Here is a 13,548-nt window from a genome sequence, read left to right on the forward strand (position 1 = left end):
TATTATTATTATTATTATTATTATTCTTCCGCCCTAAAACTGAACGGGCAGACCAAACCGTAAGGCCTAGAGAGCTGAAACTTGGTCAAAAGGTAGTAGTCTTGCTCGCTACTCAGGCGCAAAGAACCGGCCCAATCGGCCTAACGGGGGCGCTACAGCGCGCAAAATACAAAAATTTCAGACATTTTTGGCCCGCAGTCGTAAAACCGTTTGACGTAGACTCAAAAACTTTACATCGTTTTAATCCTTGGGTCAGTCCGAACAAAAGTGGAGTCCGAAATTTTTGCTCTACGACGCACGGTTTTTCCGCAAAATTGTGTTATATCCGAAACCTACTTTTGCGAACTAGTCCTAGGTTTTTCACCTGATCCAAACCAAACCACTGCAGAAATATTCTCTGTACACTGAATATCAATAATTATCAAAAAAAAGTAGAAATTTCAATTTCCGCGCGAAACAGTACACCAAAAAGCGTCTATGCTAACGTTAGCCAACTGTTATTTTAGCTGTAACTCTTGAATGGAATGAGATATTTTCACCAAACTTGGTACACATGTTTATAAGCTCAATCTTTGGTCAAATAAAAAAAATTGCGCATCTCTGCCACTTGAGGGCGCTATAAAATAGAAAAAACACATAAATAACTATAACTAGGCAACCATTCGTCTGATCGACTTGAAACTTGGTATGCAGTGTCTTTGTCTGAAGGGGCACAAGTGTCTATGAGGACATTTGCATATCTCAAAAAACATGGCCGCCATTGGCCAAACAAATTTAAGCACCTATTAAACAAGGTTAACAGAGGTTGATCGGAACGAAACTCAGTGGGCATGTTCGACTCATGGCCCTAAAGGTCTGTAAGAATTTTGAAAGAAATCGGACACTAGTTGGCGCTAACGAGTTTTTTGGCTCAGTAATCACGTGGTGTTACACAGATTCACACAATATGCATATCATTTGATAGATCTCCTCATAATGCACAACTTTGCCTCAAGAACCATTGCTGTCAGTCAAATCGTTCATTAATTATTCACAAATATGTTTAAAACCTGCTTTTGCGAACTAGTCCTAGGTTTTTTCGCCCAATCAGAACCAAACCACTGCAGTAATATTCTCTGGACTGTCTAGATCAATAATTATCAAAAAAAAAAATTGAATTTTGTCCTTTGGTTAGCTATAACTGGGTAATTTTTAAAAGGGGCGTGGCCAAATATACCCAATAGCCTATAAAACCTAAATGAAAACTCAAAACTTTATGAAACTTGGTGGAAACATGTAGCAGATGACTCTTAACAAGCATACAAAGATTCATGGAGATCGGACCATAGGTGGCGCTATAAGTTAAGAGGGCATCAAAAAACACAAGATTTCTACAGAAAATGACCTCAAATTGTAGAACATGTTCATATATTCACACAAACACGAGATCTTCATATCTTAAAATAGATCTCCTCATTATGAACAACTTTGCCTCTGGGCCTAATGCTGTCAATCAAATCGTTCATTAAATATTCACAAATAAGTTAAAAACTTACTTTTGCAAACTAGTCCTAGGTTTTTCTCTTAATCTCGATCAAACCACTACAGAACGATTCTCGGGACTCTCTAGATCAATAATTATAAAAAAAAATGTTGAATTTTGTACTTTGGTTAGCTATAACAGCTTAATTTAGAAAAGGGGCGTGGCCAAAATACCCAAAAGCCTATAAAACCTAAATGAAAACTCAAAACTTTACGAAACTTGGGTGAAAACATGTGTCAGATGACTCTGAACAAGCATGCAAAGTTTCATGGAAATCAAACCATAGGTGGCGCTATCACAGTAGAAAAGGCCTCAAAAACAAAAGATTTATATGGTAAATGGCCTCAAATTGGTTGAAAATGCTCATATATTCACACAAACACTAGATCTTCATATCATATGATAGATGTCCTCATTCTGAACAACTTTGCCTCTGGGACCAATGTTGTCAATAAAGCTGTTAATTAAATATTCAAGATTATTTTAAAAAGTTACTTTGGCAAACTAATCCAAGGCTTTAAGCTGAAAATCAATAAAACCACTGAAGTACAATTCTCTAGACTCTGAAGGTCAATAATTATCAAAAACATGTTGAACAAGTGCATTTGAACAACTATAAACCAGTAATTTTTTTATATGTTCTTTTCATAGTGTACACAAAGGCCTATTAATACAAACAGAAAGCCCACCAATTATCAAAACTGTGTAAAAATAATGCATAATTTCATTCTAAACAAGCATGCAAAATTTAAGAAAGATTGGGCAAAAAAATAACACTATAACAATTATGTTTAAAAACACAGAGTGTTGTTTGAGTAAATGCATTTTATTACCACTAGATGGCAGCGGAAGACCACTAATGGTCTCATTCAGCTAAGTTAAACAGTACTGTTCAAAGGTTTCATGAATTCATGCCAAAACATTAATAAATTAACTGTTATAACATTTTAAATCTCACTGAGTCAACGTTAATGATTTTGTTCATACAGAAATATCAGTTTTTACAATTTTGTCAGATTATGATTAGAGTGAAACCTGAAAATGACATCTAAACTCTTAAAAAGAGAAGACTTGCAATAAGTTTATTGTCACCTATCACTTATTTCAAATACCTATATCTGCAACAAAATGTGTGTGCATGTATGTGTGTCTTTGTCTTTGTATATATGTATGTGTGTGTGCATATGCTTATAGAGTATTAATATATTAGTCTAATAATTTACTTTCAGTGTGTGTGTCTGTCTGTTAGCCTGTTCTCCATTTTGGATGTGTTTAACTGTCATCCATACATCCAGGTTGGCCGAGACCACCTCAGAGGCCTTAATGTGCTTGAACCCCGGTAATCGCTGCTTGCAGCTTTAATTATTATTGTTATTTTTAATCTAAAATAATAATCTGAATCTAAAATATTGAAAAAAACATTAATAGTTTTAATAACAAAAGCCTCATTTATTCAATAAATAATATAACAATAATATTAACAAGGCAGTCAGAAGATGTTGCAATATTAACTGTGCACAGTTTACAGTTATAATAATATAATAATATTAATAATAATAAATATGGGATTTTAAAAACAATAATAAAAAATATTATATACATAAAATGTAATATTTAACTAAAAACAAAACAAAATACATATAATATTTTTTATTTTCTTAACAAAAACTCATTATTGATTTTTCTTTAGATTACAGTTAAGTGTAGCAAAAGGTACTTTGTGATTTTGTGTGACAGATAAGCATTAAAACTGCATTTTTGATTGAGTTTTGTGAAAGTTTTTCTAAGTTTTGAAAATGTACCACTTTATTGCGAATAATACCAACACAATTTTAAAACTAAACTGATCTGTTAATTGTTACTTTTTTAAACTTGATTTTTAATAAAATAAAAATATTATTATTATTATTACTATTATTATTCATAATAAATACAGACAAATAATAACATATTAGAATTTTTTTATGATAATGTCAAGGTTGTCGGTAGATTTGATGAAATACAAACACATGAGCTGATATCGCACATCTTACACTTTTCCCCCTATTTTTATTTTTATTTTTATTTTTAACAAAACTACAAATAAAACAAGAAAAAATAAATAAACAGCATGCTGTGATGGGGGCTGTCCTTCCGCCTGTCACTGATGAGGCCAGTAGGAGGCCATCCGAGATGGACATGTCCACGGTGTGACACAGTGTGAAATAAACTTGCAGAATAAGACTGGGCAATGCTGGGCAGACTTACCACGCAGGAGATCAGAGGAGGAGTGTGGCGAGGCATGAGCGCGGAACAGCTGCCAATCAAAGTCATCCTCCTCCCCTTGGCTGAACTCACACAGACTGGGGTCGGAGTCCTCATCAAACGTGCAGCCCGCTGCCGAGAGAAGCAAAACATGTTATCGGTCTTGATGCAAGTCTGTGATTTCCTCTCATTAAAAACCTTAAACGGCCAGGATACGTGCTTCCTGCTTAACCTGACAAGTCTCTGTACATGAATTATTAAAAGCGTCTGGCCGTATATTTAAAAACCTCCAGGGCAATAACATTTCATTTGGACAACATTTGATCCACAATTTGTTGACACTAAAATGTGCATTACAATACGACAACTCAATCCTCTGGAGTGGTTAATATGGCTGCAGACGGATGTACTAGGACCCCCGGCCCGACAGCCTAATTAAGCAGTCGTGTGTTATTTGGGGCTCTGTTTCATCATGCAGACCTCTGTGATCTGATTTCTGTTTGTGCAGAGTGAGAGGTGCCAGACTGCACACCCACATACATTTCCAACACCAGCTCTTTAGCCAGACAGCCATTCGCCAAAGCAATCATGTCTCCATTCAAGACACACCGCTCTCACACACATCATCTCCAAGGACACACACATACCCGTCACCTCTGCCAATCAATCATCAATACTGACTGAAGACTTACAACACCAACACTGAGATCTGCAAGGAACAGTTCATTGTGTATTACAGTGAATACACTGCCAGCCGTGTCAGTATTATTTATTAAAAATATTATTTTAATAAAAATATTTATTCATTCATTCACTAACATAGTACATTAACTGATATATTATAAAATAATAATAATAATATGAAAATTATTTAAATTTATGTTTATTGCCAGTAAATTTACCAGTGACCACCCTGCTCTTTAAAAATCACCACTGGTTGAAATACCATGTCAATTACTACACAAGTAACATTCAAAAAATGTTCACTTAACAGTTTACAAACTTCCTGTTAGGCCTTGAATAAAGTGTCAACTAATACTTTAAAGGGATACTCCACCCCAAAATGAAAATTTTGTCATTAATCACTTACCCCCATGACATTCCAAACCCGTAAAAGCTTCGTTCGTGTTCGGATTTTTGTTTTATTCTTGTACAAAAAGTATTGTCGTCGCTTCATAACATTACGGTTGAACCACTGATGGCAGATGGACTATTCTGACGATGTCTTTCATACTTTTCTGGACATTGACAGTGTATTTTACTTGGCAGTCTATGGGACAGTCACAAGCCTCCCGGTTTTCATCCAAAAATTTTTAAATTGTGTTCCGAAGAGGAACACAGCTTTTACGGGTTTGGAACGACATGGGGGTAAGTGATTAATGACAAAATTTTTATTTTGGGGTGGTGTATCCCTTTAAGCTTTCTGTAACTATTCCAAACCATTATTCTAATCCATCAGGGACTTCTTAAACTTCTCAGCCTGCATCTAATTTCAGTTCCACGTTATTAATTTAATACGCAGCGCATTCGTGACCTCAGGGCAACGGCTTAATGTGGCACAGCCTGAGCACCGCACCACATCTGCTGTGGTCCCTCACATTAGCCGTGTAGGGTGAGAAAGAGCGGGCAGCAGTGGGCAGTCCACAAATCCCAGTCACGTGCTGCTGACTTGAGCCAAGTCAAAGCAGACGGGGCAGAGGGGAGAGAAACCATGCAGGCAATGGCTTTAACAATAACTATGACATCAAGGTGACCCTCACAGCTGACTGCCTCATTACTGCCACCTCTGGGGCTGCCCCCACAATGGACAAATGAGGATGGTTTTACATCTGGCTAGTAGAACAAATTGGTTGCTTGTATTTTTCATTTCAAAAGCACCTGTGCTTGCATAATAGATGTTTAATTGTGTTTCAATAGTAGTTTTATTGTAGCCAACCTAAAGTTCTTTATGAGTTATTATTAACTACTGTGCATACTGTGTGTGTGTGTGTATGTGTATATATATATATATATATATATTTTTTTTTTTTTTTTTAAGACATCCATACTTTTATTCAGAATGGAACCATTAAACTGATTAAAAGTGACAGTGAAGACATTTATGTTACAAGATAATTTTATTTCAAATAAAAGCAGTTTTGAACTTTCTATTCATCAAAGAATACTGAAAACAAAGTATCAGTTTCCATAAAAATATTAAGCAGCATAAATGTTTTCAACATTGGTAATCCGAAGAAATGTATGTATGGAAGAAATCAGTACAGAAATAGCTATGTAAGTTTAAGACAAGACTCAAAACAATAATAAATTATAAATATTGTAAAATCATATTCACAGCTGGACACCTTTGATGTGCACATAAATTGAATTCAATATTAACACACAAATTTGTGACGTCACCTAGCAATTGTAAACAACCCAGAAGTGTCAAAACTAAATCCTTCCCATTAATCAATCCATGACTCACAAGTCTGAATCAGAGAAATGACTCACACTTACTAAACAAGTACTAAAAAAGTTTAGCATATGGTAAGATCTATTTACAGCCATCTCACTACTCAAAAACTAAAAAAAAGGATTCATAAATAGAATACATAAGAATTAGAATTGCATAATTGTTGAGTGGAATCTGAATCAGAACCAGAATCATTACATTTCTTGCAAATCAGATCCCTATTACTCATGTGAGCCAGTATATCTGAGAGAACAAAAGAAGGAGAGAAACTTCCCAGAGCTTCTGTCCCAGTAGGATTCATTCACGCCATTCACTAACAGCTTAGCACAGGGATCAGTTTCTGTAGGAGTGGGAAAAGATACCAAAGCTGACAAACTGAGACCTTATTTAGGCAATTACTCCTCTTCTACCAAAGCAAAAGACATCTGAAACATTCTGAGAAGATCCTGAGAGAAACATGGAACACCCAGCTTTTCTTTCCATTAGTACACATCATTTTGAAGGCAAGCACAAACGATTCACCATCATGACTGAAAAACAACAATCAAGTCCTCATCTCTGCTCCCCCTAGCCCCTTGCCTCAGCCTTGTCAAAACTGCCTCCAATAAGTAATTACAATATAATTTGGCACAGCAACACAACACAGAGAAAACATCAGGCTTGAGCCACTGCCAGGGTTGAAAGCCCCTTGGCTAGAGAGCATAGAGGCTTTTGTGTGTGCAGGCTCATCCGCTTGTTTTGTTTATTAATGTGAACAAGTTCCCTTTGGAGAGTTAGGCGGTTATTAGCCTTTATTAAAAATTTGAAGAATTGGCTCGTCTGAGCCCTCTAAGAACACACCAATGAATCCTGATGAATTCAGGCTATCAATATCTTAAAACCTGCGGATGAAGAATCAGATTCATTCCAATCCTCTTCTTTTTTTTATGCTTTTAACCAATTTACAGTGTTATCGTGTTTTGCTTTGGGAACACCAAAAACTTTTTTGCTAAAGATGTACCTACACCTCATCTGAAACTCAGAAGCAATGATACAGATCAAAGCACTAAATCTGACAGCATAGATCTGCTGTAAACAGTACAGATTTAATCTGTACCACAAAATGTTATGTCTTTAGAGGTTGTAAGGATCTGCTTGCTAGCTAGCTGGGGTTCTACTACAGAGAAAAGAGCAGGGACAAGACAAATAGGATGTTGTCAGAGGATCAGGGGAATGTCTCAGATTTATCTACAGCAGTAATGTTAGAGAGAGGCAATTTGTTTAACAATGCTTCCAGGGTTAGCACTACCTTGCCAAGGGATATTTAAAGTGTGTCCCACTTTGAAATGTGCATCCTAACCGAACCTCAACTTGCCTTCTGAGTTTTATTTTTTCATAAACTAGATTCTTCTCCCCAGTCATACTGCATTTCAATAAGCCAGAAACAAAACGACTGCATCCTAAATGCAGTTTAGCACATCATCCACATCTTTTTATACACACACATAGTTGTAGGCATCCCCATTGTGACTGTATAACATTCTGTTAGGTCAGTTGTCGCCTGCCACCAATGGTTAACACAATCCCAACTGCCACATGTGGTACAAAAAGGTGAGTTTCCTATATTTTCCTGAGAAAAACAATTCTCCGTAGCTGAAAAATCATTTGTTGTCATTAACAGTCCAACATGATGGTCCTTTTGCTGAGCTAACTCATTTTTAACCAAGGCTAAGTAATTTATGGGATTCGAAATTAATTAGTTTCTTTGCCTCTCTCCTCAAAGAGCACCAGCTCTTTGATTTACATCTCGTGAGTACTGAGAGAAGACACCATTCCATACGAACTAGCTTTTAGCTTCCCCGTGCTTTTGCCAGCCGTAGAAACCCGCTCCTGTGTTAATCAGACATTCCTTCACTGCTGAGGCACGTTGCTGAAAAGTGCTGCAGCTTTCTGGGCCTCAGCCTAGCTCCTCCGCTAGCCTCATTAGCATCCTGGCGCACAGCCCCAAACCAAGAATCAAGACAAAGACAAACCGTGTTTGTGTTAAGCAGGGAAGTCTCTCGCCACTTTACTGCAAGGCCATTCATCCTTTCTTAGAACTCACAATGAATGCATTTCATTTCCTACCCCTGGATTTAATGAGGGAGTCCAAACTAACACAGTGGCAGCCATACAGAGTGGAGGAAATATCGCAGATTCTTTCCATAATGCATGTAACACTGAGCCTAAGATAGATGTGCTACTGTAGACTAGCACTTTGTGAAAAATACAATGACCTTATTGGGTCTTGTCTTATAGTGCCACCAAAGTGCAAACAATTGGAAAGTCTGATGCGCTGAATCTCGAACATACTTCATGGTTGGCCGCAAGGCAACACTTAATTTGAGAGCAGCAATGCAATCCAAAAACTGGCCCAAAATGTATATAAAAAATACTAATTAAGCCAAAAACTTATTCAATCGATTATTCCAATGTTGTTATTATTAACTAAAACTACAGCAAAACTAATTAGAAAATTTCTAATTTCAGTCATTCAAAGCTGAAATAAATACAATATAATAATAAAATATGAATAAATGAAGTATAATAGTAAAATATAAATAATATATGGAAAAATGCTGTCTTGGCAACTAACTGAAATAAAATAAGTTTAAGAACTAAAATTACTAAAACTGAATAGAAATTAATTAAAAAAAACTAACAAACGTGACAAAAGAAAAAAATGAATTTAAACTTGAATTTAAAATGCAAAAATTTAAATCTAATATCTAATTTAAAATATTGATAAATAATATAATAGTATATAAATAATAGTACAATGACGCGATTCATTTATTTACTGATTCAACCAATTCATTAAAGAGTCATTCATTTAGGAATCACTGGTCATGTTGTATGTTTTTAATTCACTGAACAGAACCAGCTCAGGAGAGTCATTTGTTAAAGAACTGGTCTACAAAATACACTGAACATGCTATGATTCTTATTTACTAAAAAAGAACTGGCCTCCCAAAAAAAAATAGCTTGTTCTGCAATCTTACCCTATTTGTTGTGCTGCATGACTTTGATTTACTAAAAAAAGAAACATCTTAAAAGATTAATTCATTCAGCAATCTGACTCCACTGGTTGCTACCTATGATATTTAATTATTATTTTATTATTATTATTATTATTAATTTTAAGTATCTCAAAATCTTCATTTATTTGCCAATTTGATTCCACTGGTTACACTCTATGAATATGATTTGCTAAAAGAACCAGCTCAAAAGAATCACTCATTCGAGAATCAGACTATAGTGGCCGTGCTGCATGACCATGCAACACATGAAGTCGTCAACATGCCTGTAGCAAAAACAGAATAAGTTCAATTAACCAGAGAGCCACAAGGGCATGTTACCTCATTACCTCAACCATTGTAATATGTAATGACAAGGATAAACTTTAAATGCAAAATGTTTTAGGGTCACCATCCAAAAAGTTTAACTGAAAAATTCCAAACTCCCGTTATGTATTTGCTCGACTCAATAAGGTTGAGAAACATGTTAGCACCTGAGGCTAAGTGGAAGAAGGCACTCCTGAGACAGCCATCGCCAAATCCAAATGAGAAGTCTGTCTGGCAGCGCATTCACAGACTTAACAGACCCAGACTGACTGTCAGAATACGAAATAAGAAGATGCATCATTGGGATCTCATTGGCTGGAGCCCAGATTGGGCAGAGCTCATCCTTGCACCTGCAGGACGTCCTGTGTCAATACAGCTGCTGCAGATCAATAGCTGTGTATTGAGACCTACTGAACTTCTCAGTCACAGGAAGTGGCTGCAAGTCGTAATATTCTTAGCAAGAACTGCCAGTTTAGAACTTTGCCAGAAGTATAGCTCATACAAAGCCTGTCTGGAGGTTAATAGACATTTTCAAAAAGCTGTTTTGTTCCATTTTCATATCAGTGGGGTTACTAACGTTGTATTGCATTCGCAGCTTGCAAGTGCACCTGTACTCTAATTTATTTAAAGTTTCTTTGGAAAGACTTGTCCTCTTAAAGACTAATTTGTCAAGTGTGACAGTCATTTTGCGTTTAAAGTAGCTCTTTCTAATAGGCATCTGCAGGTATCTGGACTGGTGTGAAATTATGCTCATGTCATACAGTGAATAGTGTATTTATTCTTTCCCATCCCCTACTATGCTAATCTTTTGTCTCTGATATTGCACTCCACCTAGGAGCACAGCGACTTTAAAAAAAGACGATATATTATTTAAACACAGCATAATGCAGGAAGCCAAGGATATCAATGCTTTGCCAAAATACTTTCTTTCAAAAGATAAGGTTAAATACATAGATTTCAAAGAAATGTGGTGAACACTTTACAACAGTGTTTCTCAATCCCATATTTTTGGGGACAACACTGCATGTTTTAGGATTTCTCCTCTATTTTAACAAATGACAAGATTAGAATTTCTTATTATAGGTTTCTACATGATCTGGATGTGGGGTTTCAGATTAGTTAGGCCCCTAAAATGTACAGTGCTGGAAGGCTGCCAGGAGCAGAATTGCAAAGACCCGCTGTAGAATGGTCTGTAAGATGCTCCAGTCAATGGGATTCCAATCAGATGAGCGCTTGAGGCTTCGTTCCTATTAAACAAACACAAACTTCAGCTGGTAACATCTCAGAGCATGCAATGCACCAAGCATGCTGATGAAAAAAGGGATCTGTGAATCTTATGAAGCAGAAAGGGGGTAAAAACTAAACTGTCTATGCTCAAACAGAAATGGATGAAATTCAACACTACTATTGCTCCTTAAAGTAGTAAACACACTGATTTTGCTTTTTGTGAATAATGTAATCACAGTCTGAAAACAAAAGTTTTTTATGCTACTAAAAGACCAATGTCATTCAAAAATAGTTCTCAGCTTGTTCTTTTGAACTTTCTATTCCACAAAAAAAAATATTAAGCAGCACAACTGTTTTCAACATTGACAATAAAAAGAAATGTTTCTTAGCACCAAATCAGCATATTAGAATGATTTCTGAAGGATCATGTGACACTGAAGACTGCTGAAAATTCAGCTTCGCATAAGAGGAATAAATTACATTTGAAAATATCCAAATAGAAAGCAGTTATTAAAAACTGTAATAATATTTCCCAATGTTAGTTTTTTTTTTCTACAAATTAAATGCAGACTTGGTGAGCATAAGAGACTCAGATCATAAAAGAAAAATTACAGACAGCAGTGCATTAGAGAAGTTTGATTATTTAAAACTAATTTCTTATATCATTTATATTTGCATCATGTATTCATATGTTCACATATTTATCCACTTTATTATTCTGGTACCTGCTAATAACAAGTCAGTTTTATAGTAATAACAACTAACTAGTTATACCTACTGTATGGTTTCCAAGGTAAATTTCTGTATAAAGGAAAAATAAATATTTTATGGTCAATTCTGTTAACCAACATTAATAAGTGTGACAATATCAAGGAAAATAATTAACATTTATGTAATTGTGCAGCCCTAGGTCTGCATAATGGTAACTAGACGTCTTACAGATAAACAAGAAATATTTTTTTAAAGAGACATTCACAGTGTTTGCAAGTGTCAGTTTGAAAACCTGAGACATGACGTCCCTCTGAGCACATGAGTTACAATAGCGAGATCACAGCAATCTTCAAGTCAGTGGGGGCCACAGCATTCAATCTATCAGTTTCTACCCAGAATACAAGTGAAAGGTGTCTCAGTGGAAAATTAAACTAATTAGAAACAGAGAAAGTGTAAGAAAAGTGGAGAGAATAGTCTGCCTTCTGAGAAGCCACAGAAAGATTTTCTGATAAAACTGTTTTATTTGGTTCTTCGATGTTCTGAGTGGTTTTCAGCAAAGTGTCAGGATGTTCTCTGTGGTTTCTAGTCAAAATAGCCCATCTTAAAGTCTCAGTATTTACAATCGGCCCCGCAAGGGGTCTCCAAACTCAGTCGTGGAAGGCCGATGTCCTGCAGAGTTTAGCTCCAACACTAATTAAACACACCTGAACCAGCTAATTAAGGTCTTACCAGTAGGCATACTACAAACTTCCAGGCTGGTGTGTTGAGGTAAGTTGGAGCTAAACTCTGCAGGACACAGGCCCTCCAGGACCGAGTTTGGAGCCCCCTGGACTATGCTATTTTATTTATTTTTTTTAATCCATTTTATCTTCCACCTGGTGAAAATCATAAGTTAGATCACCTAATAAATACCACTCCTCAACAAAATGGACTTGTATTGACATTCTCACAAAAGGCCTGTCAATTTGCATGAAATGTTTCTGCTTCAAGTCTATTTTGGTCTCAAAACCTAAATGACCTGAACTCAAGTCTCCACAGTGTTACATCACACACCAAGGGCCCCCAGTCATCTTTCCTTGAGTCATTGGTGGGTGGATGCAAACGAGACGGTATTTTAATTTTAAGACATTTTTTAAACATATTTTTTATGCATGCATTCACACAGAACACCCACGGAAACGCACATCGCTAGCAACGCTCTCCAGGATCCAAACAGAGCCATGGAGATGGACAGATGGAGATATGGGAACAGGCAGTCTGAAGTCACACATATCTATTTACATATGCTGGCTCGCTAGAGAATCAGACACAGCAAAACCAAATAAGCAGCTGCTAGCTAAACACACACACACATACACGCATCCCAGAGCTACAATGCATTCTCTTCATTTCACACATACACACACCTAGTCTCTCTTCTCACAGTAGTAAGGCATCTCCACACACTACGATGCTGGTTTGGTTTCCAACTGTTATCATGCAAGTCTAAAGGAGTGGTGTTATTGTTTGCAGTTGAAGCAAGACTTACTCTATGCCACCAACAAAATGACAAATCACACTTTGAAGTGAGAAAAATAACATTTTATGATGCTGAAGACAACAATGGTGAGGTGAGAGGAGATGGAAGAAGTAAAGAAGAACAGGGGAACAGTGACACATCATTTGGGTCTGATTTATGGTACTAGATTTTTTATGGTTTTATGGGTGGTTATGGTTAGCATGATCCAGTTAGCCCCTGCTGGTAGATACTGTTACTGCCATCTTTTTCCATTTCCGGCCACTCAAAAGAAGCCATTAGGGATGGGCGATATATTGCATGTGATTGTCACGCGTATTTCGTCAGTAAAGCCGGCTCCCTGATTACTGCTAAATCGCCACCACCTGCTTTCAAATGAAGCGGCATTTAATAGACAGAGCCGTAGATCACTGACAAGCTACGCAATATCGCGTTCATTATCGAAGGCGATTCATCTGGGAATTAATCAGGGAACCGGATTTACTGACGAAATGCGCGTGACAATCACATG

The 13,548-nt window shown here is 36.5% G+C and overlaps 1 protein-coding gene across 12 annotated transcripts in view; it reads right to left on the reverse strand.

Moving 5' to 3' along the window:
• The window catches only part of LOC109065034 (receptor-type tyrosine-protein phosphatase U-like), a 190,772-nt gene that overhangs the window by 126,011 nt on the left and 51,213 nt on the right, over positions 1-13,548 (reverse strand). For all 12 annotated transcript variants that reach the window (XM_042772875.1, XM_042772872.1, XM_042772871.1 and 9 more), the window contains exon 2: positions 3,770-3,898. In XM_042772875.1, coding sequence (XP_042628809.1) covers positions 3,770-3,898 — 129 coding nt within the window. The remainder of the gene's footprint in view (positions 1-3,769; positions 3,899-13,548) is intronic.

The sequence above is a fragment of the Cyprinus carpio genome, chromosome A16 (assembly GCF_018340385.1).
Source record: "Cyprinus carpio isolate SPL01 chromosome A16, ASM1834038v1, whole genome shotgun sequence".
Taxonomy (NCBI): domain Eukaryota; kingdom Metazoa; phylum Chordata; class Actinopteri; order Cypriniformes; family Cyprinidae; genus Cyprinus; species Cyprinus carpio.